Genomic DNA, 12,571 nt, shown 5'->3' with positions numbered 1-12,571 from the left:
ATTGGTTTGGTTATTCAGTATTCTGTTCTCTTTTGTTAGTGTTTCATTCTGTAATCTTGTAAATAAATTGTGTTTTGTTTAAAACTGCATCCCTCCTGGAATATCCACATTTCACCTGCTTAAAACAACTAACAAAGTTAGAGTCTGGGCTACTTTATTGAAGTGTTTTGAGGGGGTCTGACCTGGTCCATGACAGTGGGCCTGGAAGGGGAGTAGGGGGTAGGCTCCTGGGAGTGCTGAATAACGTATGCACTATGGACACCTCCATTAGAGAGAGAAATCCACATCTGGAGCTTATGTCTCCTGTGTTCAAACAAGAAATTCACCTCAATAAATTGCAACCCTTTACAATGTATAAAGGTTGGAGCTTTACCCAGTGAGCTTGGATCACAATATATATGGGAAACTCACAATGTTCACAAAACACAATTAAAAAAAAAGGAACAGGATTCATCCAATCAGCCCTCAAGCTTACTCTGTCAGCTAATAGGATCATGGCTGATTCGACATTCCTCATGTCCACTTTCCTGGTCTTCGCCCATAATCCCTGATTCCCCTACTTATCAAGAATCTGTCTAACACAGCCTTAAATATACACAAGGACTCTTTCCCATAGCTTGGTGGCAAGGAGCTCCAAATTTGACGGAAGAATTGTGACAGAAGAAATTCCTCCTCATTTCAGTTTTAAATTGGCAGCCTGAGACCATGCCCTCTGGTCTTACCCTCCCATGAGGAGAAACATGATCTCAGCATTTACCCTTCAAGCCCCTTAGGGTCCTGTATGTTTCAATGAGATCAGCTCTCATTCTTCTAAACTCCGGTGAGCAGAATCCCAACTTGTTTAACCTTTGTTTATAAGACAATCCCTCCATACCAGGGATCATCCTAGAGAGCCAACTCTGAACTGCCTCCAATGAAATTATATCTTCCCTTAAATAAGGGGACTTAAGCTGCTCATAGTCCATCAACACCTTGTACAGTTGCAGTAAGAATTCTCTATTCTTATATTCCAATCCCTTGAAATAAGGGTTAACATTCCATTAGCCTGATTACTTGCTGTACCTTTGTGCTAGCTTTCTTTGTTTTATGCACTAGTGCCCCCAAATCCCTTTTTATGTTGCAACTTTCTGCAGTTTTTCTGCAGTAATACTGTTCTTTTGTTCTCTCTTCCTGAATAAGTAAGTTCACATTTTCCCACATTATATTCCATTTGCCAATTTTCTGTCCACTAATTTAACCTATCAATATCTCTCTGTAAACAATGTGCATCCCTCTCACAATTTTTCTGTCATCTGTAAATTTGGCTGCAGTACATTCACTTCCTTCCTCCAAGTCATTAATATATACTGTAAACAGTTGTGGTCCCAACACTGATCCCTATGGCACCCAGTGGTCATGGGTCACCAACCTGGAAAAGAGGTTTCTTTCCATTCACTTTCAGTTTCCTGTTTATAAGCCAATTCTTTATCCATAACAGTACACTACCTCCAACATCATGGAGTCCTATATCTTTTGCAAAATACCTTATCAAACACCTTCTGGAAGTCCAAATACAACTCATCTATTAGTTCCCCTCTATCCATTCTGGTTGAGACTTCCTCAAAAATCTGTAATAAATTAGGCAGACACATTAGTCCCTTTCTAGAAGGCATGTTGATTTTACTTGTTTAGATTGATTTTCCAAATATTTTATTATTTCCTTATAAACTGATTCCAATACGTCTCTAAGAATAGATGTTAGGCAAATCTGCCTATAGTTATCCACTTTTGCCTCCCTCTCTTTTAGAATAAGAGAGTGTCACTTTAGCAGTTTTCTAACCCTCTCTCTGGTGCTTCTGCAGAATCCAATGATTTTTGGAAAATTACAACCAATACGTCCACTATTTCTGTAGCGACTTCTTTTAGAATCCTAGGATACAAGCTCAGAGGCCAGGGAACTTATCCGCCTTTAGCCCCATTAATTTGTCTAATACAACTTCCCCAGCACATGTCTTTGGGCCTGGCTTTCCGTATCCATTCTGAATTTTACAAACTCTCTAGCCCTTAAAGAAGGCATTTCTCACAGCTTTGTTGCAGTGATGTGTGGCTGTCTATGAGATTCTACACTGGAGCCTTGAAAAGAGACATTGATGGAGAAGTTAAGGTTGTAGTGATTTTTAAAGCCATTGATACTGAACACTCTTCTCCAGCCCACCCCTATTCCAAAGGACTGCAAGTCTTCCTGGGGGAGGTGGTGGCATATTGGGATTAGCTCAATTATGTTAGCAAAAGCCAGGCTTATCTTGTGAGATCTCAGGTTCGAATTCCACCATGGCAACCGGGAAGTTTTAAAATTAAATTAGTAAATCTGGAATGAAAGCTAGTCTCAGCAATGGCAAAAATGAAACCATTGTTGATTGCTGTAAGAACCCATCTAGTTCATTGATGGCCTTTCAGGAAGGATGTCTGCCATTCTCACCTGGTCTGGCCTACATATAACTTCAAATGTCTAGGCAAATGGTTAGCACTGAACTGTTATGGCCTGAAAGCAACTCAGATCACAGGCAATTGGGCAACAAATAGAGTCATAGAGATGTACAGCATAGAAACAGATTCTACAGTCCAACTCGTCCATACCAGATATCCCTACCCAATCTAGTCCCACCTGCCAGCACCCGGCCCATATCCCTCCAAACCTTTCCTATTCATATACCCATCATTTTAAATGTTGCAACTGTACCAGCCTCCACCACTTCCACTGGCAGCTCATTCCATATACGTACCACCCTCTGCATGAAAAAGTTGCCCCTTAGGTCTCTTTTATATCTTTCCCGTCTCACCCGAAACCTATGCCCTCTAGTTCAGGACTCCCCAACCCCAGGGAAAAGACTTTGCCTATTTACCCTATCCATGCCTCTCATAATTTTGGTCACCCCTCAGCCTCCGACGCTCCAGGGAAAACAGCCCCAGCCTGTTCAGCCTCTCCCTATAGTTCAAATTCTCCAACCCTGGCAACATCCTTGTAAATCTTTTCTGAACCCTTTCAAGTTTCACAACATCTTTCTGATAGGAAGGAGACCAGAATTGCATGCAATATTCCAACAGTGGCCTAACCAATGTCCTGTACAGCCGCAACATGACCTCCCAACTCCTGTACTCAATACTCTGACCAATAAAGGAAAGCATACCAAACGTCTTCTTCACTATCCTATCTACGACTCCACTTTCAAGGAGCTATGAACCTGCATTCCAAGATGTCTTTGTTCAAAACACTCCCTTGGACCTTATCATTAAGTGTATAAGTCCTAAGATTTGCTTTCTGAAAATGCAGCACCTCGCATTTATCTGAATTAAACTCCATCTGCCACTTCGCAGCCCATTGGCCCATCTGATCAAGATCCTGTTGTAATCCGAGGTAGCCTTCTTCCCTGTACACTACACCGCCAATTTTGGTGTCATCTGCAAACTTACTAACTATACCTTTTATGCTCGCATCCAAACATTTATGTAAATGACGAAAAGTAGAGGACTCAGCACCGATCCTTGTGGCACTCCACTGGTCACTGGCCTCCAGTCTGAAAAACAACCCTCCACCACCGCTTCTACGTCTTCTACCTTTGAGCCAGTTCTGTATCCAAATGACTAGTTTTCCTTGTAGTGAGATCTAACCTTGCTAACCAGTCTCCCATGGGGAACCTTGTCGAACACCTTACTGAAGTCCACATAGATCACATCTACCACTCTGCCCTCATCAATCCTCTTTGTTACTTCTTCAAAAAACTCAATCAAGTTTGTGAGACATGATTTCCCACACACAAAGCCATGTTGACTTTCCAAATACATATAAATCCTGTCCCTCAGGATTCCCTCCAACAACTTGCCCACCACCGACATCAGGCTCACTGGTCTATAGTTCCCTGGCTTGTCCTTACCACCTTTCTTAAATAATGGCACCACGTTAGCCAACCTCCAATCTTCTGGCACCTCATCTGTGACTATTGATGATACAAATATCTTAGCAAGAGGCCCAGCAATCACTTCTCTAGCTTTCCACAGAGTTCTAGGATACACCTGATCAGGTCTTGGGGATTTATCCACCTTTATGCATTTCAAGACATCCAGCACTTCCTTGTCTGTAATATGGACATTTTTCAAGATGTCACCACCTATTTCCCTACATTCTACATCGTCCATGTCTTTTTCCACAGTAAATACTAATGCAAAATACTCGTTTAGTACCTCCCCCATTTTCTGCAGCTCCACACAAAGGCCGTTTTGCTGATCTTTGAGGTGCCCTATTTTCTCCCTAGTTACCCTTTTGTCCTTAATGTATTTGTAAAAACCCTTTGGATTCTCCTTAACTCTATTTGTCAAAGCTATCTCATATCCTCTTTTTGCCCTTCTGATTTCCCTCTTAAGTATACTCCTACTGCCTTTATACTCTAAGGATTCACTCGATCTATCCTGTCTATACCTGACATATGCTTCCTTTTTTTTCTTAACCAAACCCTCAATTTCTTTAGTCATCCAGCATTCCCTATACCTACCAGCCTTTCCTTTCACCCTAACAGGAATATACTTTCTCTGGATATGTCATTTCTGAAGGCTTCCCATTTTCCAGCTGTCCCTTTACCTGCAAACATCTGCCTCCAATCAACTTTTGAAAGCTCTTGCCTAATACCGTCAAAATTGGCCTTTCGCCAATTTAGAACTCCAACTTTTAGATCTGGTCTACCCTTTTCCATCACTATTTTAAATCTAATAGAATTATGGTCACTGGCCCTAAAGTACTCCCCCACTGACACCTCAGTCACCTGCCCTGCCTTATTTCCCAAGAGATAGTCAAATTTTGCACTCTCTCTAGTAGGTACATCCACATACTGAATCAGAAAATCTCATATCCCATGTAAGACTAAATAAAAATTAACATACACACATGCTAGCTACTGTCTCTGTAGACTTTCTCAGCAATCACTGATTCTTCCTTTCTGACATCTTCAGACATTTAAGGCAGGAGCAGACTCTGGGAAATGCCACTAATCTGTGCAAGACTGGTCCCTTGCCTGCTCTCTTCTGACCATAGTCAGAATCTGGTCCCACTGTTTAAGTTAGCTGGCCCTATCTGTCCTCTTTACTATTGCTTCTCCAACCAAGGCTTCAGGAGCAATGGTACAGTACACTCAAAACTTCAACAGAGGTCATGACCCCAGAAAAGAATCACCCTCTCATGATGATCTGATCTTGAAACTAAAACAAAAACCTGTACCTTATGGGTTCTTCAACAGTCATTAAGATCCAGGACTACAAAGCCCACTTCCACTTGCCCACATCCAATGACCTTGGTCTTGCCGAATCTCATCCATAACCTCACTTGACTATCAGTGCCCTCCTTTCAGTGATCTTTAATCTTCCTGATTAACACTTGACCTTTCCCAAAATACTTTGCAGCATCCTCTGCTCTCTTCCAAGATCTCAGATGTGTTGTTAGAATTTTAAGCAACCTGTGAAACTAACTGCACCTCTCTCTACAGATGTTGCCTGACCCGCTGAATATTTCCAGCATTTTTGTGTTCATATTGAAAAGTATACAGATAGGAAGCTCAACCAGATCAGCACACTGGCAACAATGCCATCTTCCCAACTGGGCACTTATGCCTGATACCAAGGACTACTCCCAGCCTCATTTCTGTGTTAAACACTTTTCAACAATGTTGTTTTGCACGTTGAGACAGGAAAACTATCAATTTTTCCATCTTCCCTGTTTGTCTTCAGATCACAGAATCACCTCATGGTGGTAAGAGTAAAAATAGTTATAATATGCAATTGGTCACAAGGAGGGCCAAAAAATGGACTGTATTGGTGAAGAGGGGAAAAATGGTAAAATCACCAGCATATTTACAACTTGAGTTTCAGCAAATATGCCATCTATATGCGAGAAGCAAATTTATTTTTTGTTCTGAGCTTTGTTTTTAACATTTCCTGACAAAACATTTGAATGTGCTATCATGATGGAACCAATGTTCCCTGCAAATGGTCTTTGTGCTGAGGGTGGGGTTGGTGGTTTGACCTTTCACAGAGCTGACAGTAACTTGTTTATTTCAGTGCATGATAGTTTTTAAATTGCTGCATGGCTATGCGGTATACAACTTCGACAGAAATTTGGAATGAACACCTTTTTTCTGTTTCAAATCAGGGAGGGGCAAATATCCCTGCAGGGGGGAGGGGGAATGGGCTGAAAACGTGCACATTTAATCCAATTAGCTGGAGAATGTGTCAATTAATAAACTTTCTTAATGTAGCAGGACAATAGGCGGAAATATAGACCTATTGGGTGGGTTTGAAACAACAATAAAGTCAAATAATAACAGCAAATAAATGAAAAAGCTAATTCAACACAGAAAGCATATAATGCGTCTGCCTGCAGTGCCTATTACAACCAGTTTATAATGCATGAGTCATAGGTACACTCCCTTTTTTCAACATGCCAATCCGTAACAATAATATCAATTTAAATCTCAATAAGCAGATTGTGCTTCATGATTTTTTTGGATGCCTCAGAGCTGGTTATTTGCAATTAAATATTGTTTTATTGATACTAGTTTTACTTTGTTCACTTCAGTTTTACTTGAATCAGAGCACCATCTACTGGAAGACCTATCCAAATGTACTCAACTGTGACTTTATGAAGCTTTGTGCATGCATTAGAAATCCCATGAAATTCATTTTATTGACAAATACACTTGATGTTTGTATGAATATATGAACACAGAGTATTGCAGCAAAAGTAACTGACAAACAATCCTTAGTGAGGATAGCCTTAGGCTTGATCAAATTGCAAGTTAACACTCAGTGTAAGGTTCACACTTACACAAGATACTGAATGGAACCCACACCTGTGAGATCATTTATTATTGAGTGTGTCAATGCCTCCAGGGAACACAGATGGAAATACATCATAGAAAGGGAATAATTATTTATTTTACATTAAGTGAATTACATGAAAGCATCTCTTGAATTCAACCAATACATAGAATTAACACAAATATAATTATTCCTGCATGTACGTTCAAACTACAATACTCAGTAGAAATCAGTTGACATTTCTACCCATTGAATGAATTTATTTACACATTTTCACATGCAGTAATATCAAACAACTGAAAGCAAGACATTAAAATAAACACTAACCTGTAAATGTAGCGGATCAAATTAATTGGGTGGTGAAGGTTGCTTCCACACAAGAGAATTACAATGACAGCATAAGCACACTGACTGAATGTAACACCACAGTATATCAGTACTGATGCAACCAACTGTAGGGTCCAGGTGAGCAGAGTTATACTATGTTCATCTGACAACGGCTTATGCCTTTTGAAAATAACATAACTAAGACAACTAACCACAAAAAGGTAACCTGTTAAGGGCAAGGTAGAAGAAACAGAAAAAAATTAGAACTGGATGACGATCTGATCAATTTTAGACTGATTAACTGACACAGTCCCATTAAGAAGTTAGCATAACAAAGGAATTAATAGAAGATCTTGCTGAAAAAAATGGCATACTATTGATGATTTTCATCTTGCAGTCATCAAGACAGAGAGAGAGAATATCAAATTTCAAAGTTAGCAATAATTTATTCTGCATAAGAAAAGGATACTGACTGGTACGTTCTTCATGACAACATTTCAACTAAAGAAATATTGGCCTTTTTTAAATTCAAAAAAGGCACAAGGACAGAATCCAGCCCTTTGTCTTGCAAGACGGGTCCCTATGCTTTTTTTTTAAACCGGCAATTATTAATTTCTACAGAATTAAGTAATACAATATATTTCATTATCAACTATCTTTTAAGTATAAATGCAAAACTTACAGGTGAAGCTACCTGTTTCACACTGCTACTATGCAGTAGCAACATGAGTGCTGTTCACCGCTAACGGGATGCTGCTGCCAGCACTGGAAGTTGCATTCATTAATGCACAGGGCTTTGTTTATCATGAACAGAAAGAATATGTACACTTGCTTTTACACAATAACATAGGCAGTAGCCACCTGCTGGTTCAAATTTCAGGGCAAAGCCCTGACCAGACTCATCCTGCCAGGTTTGAAAGCTAAACAAAGCCTGGCAGTTACCTGTCAATCACCATTAACTGCTGCATTCTCATGACAACATCTCTACCAGAGTCCACCTTGCCAATCAACCAGCACTCTCATAGTATAATTGCTGGTTTTCCCCTTTATTGATGTTCTTGAAAATTGCCCTGACAAATGCAAAACAAAACGTTTGACAAAGTGCCTTTTCAGTAATACTCAAATTCTGTCCTACTAATTAACCAATAATATTATGTCGCTACTTACCATATAAATATTTCCTGTATTGAGATTGATTTATAACACATGAATAAATCAGAAACGCTGAGGTTGGAAAACTTGCAATCATCAGCAACAAGAAAGTTCTTCTCTATAAAACAAAATTGTATAAATAGTATTAAATGGAAAAGAATAACTGAATTAACATTATGTCCATTTACATATCTTTCCATCACATACATTCCCCTCCACTATCAATATATAGCAAAGAACAAATCAATTTCTGGAAAAATTAAACAATATACTTTAAGCTTAATATCATTCCTCAGAGTCCCAGAAAACTACAAGATCCCTATAAGAAAAATAATAAACTAGTAAATATTTTAAATTAAAAACAAACATATGGTACAAATAGAAAACAACAGGAGAAACTGATGTATACTAAAGCTGCATAAAACAGAGTTACTACAATCCAATTCTGAACTACAGATTACAGAACAACCTTGATTATCCCAACAAGACAGGCGGGGAGTACTTTGTTCGGATAACCAATTGGTCGGATAACGGATAATGTTCTTACGAGACTTTGAGATCTTGTTTGGATAATTAACGTTTGGATAACTAAGGTTGTTCTGTACTTTGAGTGTACGTTTAATGTCTGATATGTATTAAGTACATCCTGCTTGAATAAACCATTACTTTTCTTAAAGACTATCTGCTCCTATTTGTGAAATTAACTAAGTACAGGTGAAATCTGTGGCTGATCTCCTTCAACCAGCTGTGAGACTACTTCTTCCCTCCACACAGCTTGATGACATTTTAATTGCAGATTGATCAAGCAGAAAACATTTCAAAAAAATAACACCAATGTTATAATGATTGACAAGAAAATATTTGCATACAAAGTATTCAAAGTCAAAACCCCAAGATGAAGATGCTTTCCAGTTGACTGACAAAACTAATTGGTGCACTGCACAGTGTGTTCCCTTTTGACTTAAGTTGGTTTTAATTCACTTGAATTTGCTTTTCCTGGTTTCAGGTGGAGTCACTACTATGAAACAGTCCTAGAGTTATACAGCATGGAACAGATCCTTCAGTCCAATTCATCTGCACTGACCAGATATCCCAAATTGATCTAGTCCCATTTGTCCCATATCCCTCTAAACCCTTCATATTCATGTACCCATCCAGATACATTTTAAATATTCTAATTGTACCAACCTTCACCATCTCATCTGGCATACATGCACCACCCTGTGTGTGAAGAAATTGCCCCTCAGGCCCCTTTTAAACCTTTCCTCCCTCATCTTAAACCTATGTCCCATAGTTTTGGACTTCCACACCCAGGGAAAAATACCTTAGCTATTCACCCTTACCATACCCCTCATGATTATACAAACCTCTATAAAGTCATCCCTCAGCCTCAGACGATCCCTGGAAAAAAGCCCCAGCCAATTCAGAATCTCATATAGCTCAAACCCTCCATTTGAGACAGACAAAATGAAGACTGAAGTCAGGAACAATTCAGGTAAAAGTTAAGTTAAAATCTGAAGAGGAGAACATTAGTTCTAACTTATTCGAACATTAGATCATAGCTAATTACAGAAACAATAAAATTGGGCAGTTTAGGGAACATTCTAATCCACTGAAAATGTCATCGTGCTACAAAACTGGATAAGAAACATATTTTGTTTCCACCTCCTACATGCTCTGAAAATAGTCATTTTTATGATCACTTAAGATGCATGTGTTTTGGTAGCAGTTATATAGCATGTGCTTTAGTTCCACACATGAGGACATGCATCATAGCTCACTGCCATATAATATATACCTCACTTTAAGGTTCTGACAATCATACTTCCTTTTATTAAATTTAAAATAAATAGCATATGTATTCACTAGAGACATAAATTGACTCTTTCTGATTTTAAAGTTAAGGGTGGTGTCAGTAAGCACGTCTTCATAGAATTATAGAACAGTTATTGAACAAAAGGAGGCCACTTGGTCTTTCACATCTGGGTCAGCTCTCTACATAAGAGGCTAGTAAAAATTGACACTTTTCAATCAAAAGGCTGTTCAGGATAGGTCAATTGCAAAATACAAAAACAATTGATAGATTTTTGGCAGTCAAGGTTTGGACACAGGTGGGTTAATATCAGCTGTGATCTAATTAAATACCAAACAGTCTCATGGGACTGAATTGTCCATGTTTCTCCTGAATCACCACACCCTTCAACCAGGGCCACAATGTGCAGTAGAGTTGCAGGTAGACAGGACACTGAAGGCAGCATTTGTTATGCTTGAGTATTAGACTTAGGAAGTACACAGGACACAGGTTAGGTCATTTTGGAATACTGTGTGCAGTGCTGGTCTCCTGCCTATAGGAAGGATGTTGTGAAACCTGAGAGGATTCAGAGAAGATTTACAAGGATATTGCCAGGATTGGAGAATTTGAGCTATAGGGAGAGGCTGAATTGGCTGGGGCTATTTTCCCTACAGCATCGGAGGCTGAGGGATGGCTTTATAGATGTCTATAAAATCATGGCGGGTACAGATAGGTGACTAGCCAAGGTCTTTTCCCCAGGGTAAAGGAGTCCAAAACTAGAGGATATTATTTTAAGGTGAGAGGGGAAAAATTTAAAAGGCACCTAAGGGGCAAACTTTTCACGCAGAGGGTGATGTGTGTATGGAATGAGCCGCCAGAGGAAGTGGTGGAGGCTGGTACAATTACAACATTCAAAAGACATCTGGATGGATATATGAATAGGAAGGGGTTAGAGTGATAAGGGCCAAATGCTGGCAAATGGGATTAGATTAATATAGGATACCATAATCAGCATGGACAAGTTGGACCGAAGGGCCTGTTTCCATGCTGTACAGCTGTATGATCTTTGCAGTGTGACCTAATAAATGACGGATGAACAAATACTTTGCCTCAGTCTTCACCATAAAAACATACAAAAACATTCCAGTAATAGCTGTTAATTGGCAGGTGCGAGAGAGAAAAGAACTTAGTGAAGTTACAATCATGATGGGACATGGTACTTGCAAACTGATGGAACTTCTGCCTGACACATCTCCATATGTTGAAGAACTTCATCCAGGGCTCTTACAAGAGGTAGTTAACAAACTAATAGATGCATTGGTGTTAATTTTCTAAAACTCTCTCAATTCAGGAAAGGTTCCATCAGAACAGAAAGTAACAAATATAACTCCTCCATTCAAGATGGAAGGGAGGCAAAATGCAGGAAACATTAGGCTGGTTAGCTTAATGCTTGTCATGGAGAAATTGTCAGAATTGATAATTAAACTGTAATTATACTATACAAAATCTAGAAGCATTTGATAAGATGCCACATCAATGTTTATTGTAGAAAACAAAAGGTCATGGCATGGAGGCACATATTAGCACAGATATAAGATTGGCTGGGGAGCAGAAAACAGAAGGTAGGGGTCTGACCTCGGGTATCAAGGACTTAGGTGAGTGGAGCAAAGGCATGGTCACTAAATTAACAGACATCACTAAGATAAATAGGAAAGTCCTTTGTGAAGATGAAATTAAGTTGAAGTGAGATATAGCTAGGTTGAGTGAGTGGGCAAAAACCCAGTAGATGAACTAGAATATGGGTAAATGTGAAGTTGTACGCTTTAATGGTAAGAACACAAAAGCAGGGTATTATTTAAAGGGAGAATGTTTGCAGAATCCCATGATGTGAAGGGATCTAGATATTCTAGCATACTAATCACGAAAGTTACTCTGCAGATACAGCAAGTAATCAAGAAGTGTAATGAGATATTAACAAGAGGAACTGAAAAGAAGAGTAAGGATGTTATTCTTCAGTTGTACAGGGCATTGGTGAGACCACATCTTGAATACTGTGTGGAGCTTTGTTTTCTTTATTAAAGGAAGGACAGAAATGCATTGGTCATGGTTAGGAAGCCTATCAGATTGATACCTGGAATGAACGGGCTGTCTACTGGCTCTGTTTCCGTTGGAGTTTAGAAGAGTGAAGGGTGACTTGATTGAAGCATAGAAGACATTGAATAGTCGTGGCAAGGTGGATACAGAAAGGATGCTTCCTTTTCTGAATCAGGTGAAAACAAGGGGGCACTGTTTTAAAATTAGAGGTTGCCCTTTCAGGGCAAAAATGCAAAGAATTTTTTTCTTTCAAAGGGTGTGTGCAGCTTTCGAACTTACTGCCTCAGAGGGTAGTGAGGTAGGGTCATTGAATATTTTTAAGACAGAGGTTGATAAATTCTTGTTATACAAAGAAACCAAGGGTTA

General features: G+C 39.3%; 1 protein-coding gene across 3 annotated transcripts in view; it reads right to left on the bottom strand.

Moving 5' to 3' along the window:
• nemp2 (nuclear envelope integral membrane protein 2) overlaps positions 1-12,571 on the bottom strand; it is a 35,152-nt gene that overhangs the window by 7,994 nt on the left and 14,587 nt on the right. For all 3 annotated transcript variants that reach the window (XM_072578985.1, XM_072578986.1, XM_072578987.1), the window contains exons 6-7: positions 8,335-8,437; positions 7,168-7,393 (exon numbers count right to left, since the gene is read on the bottom strand). In XM_072578985.1, coding sequence (XP_072435086.1) covers positions 7,168-7,393; positions 8,335-8,437 — 329 coding nt within the window. The remainder of the gene's footprint in view (positions 1-7,167; positions 7,394-8,334; positions 8,438-12,571) is intronic.

The sequence above is a fragment of the Chiloscyllium punctatum genome, chromosome 10 (assembly GCF_047496795.1).
Source record: "Chiloscyllium punctatum isolate Juve2018m chromosome 10, sChiPun1.3, whole genome shotgun sequence".
Taxonomy (NCBI): Eukaryota; Metazoa; Chordata; class Chondrichthyes; order Orectolobiformes; family Hemiscylliidae; genus Chiloscyllium; species Chiloscyllium punctatum.
The sequence above is the reverse complement of the archived record's forward strand: the minus strand, read 5'-3'. Positions and strand labels throughout refer to the sequence as shown.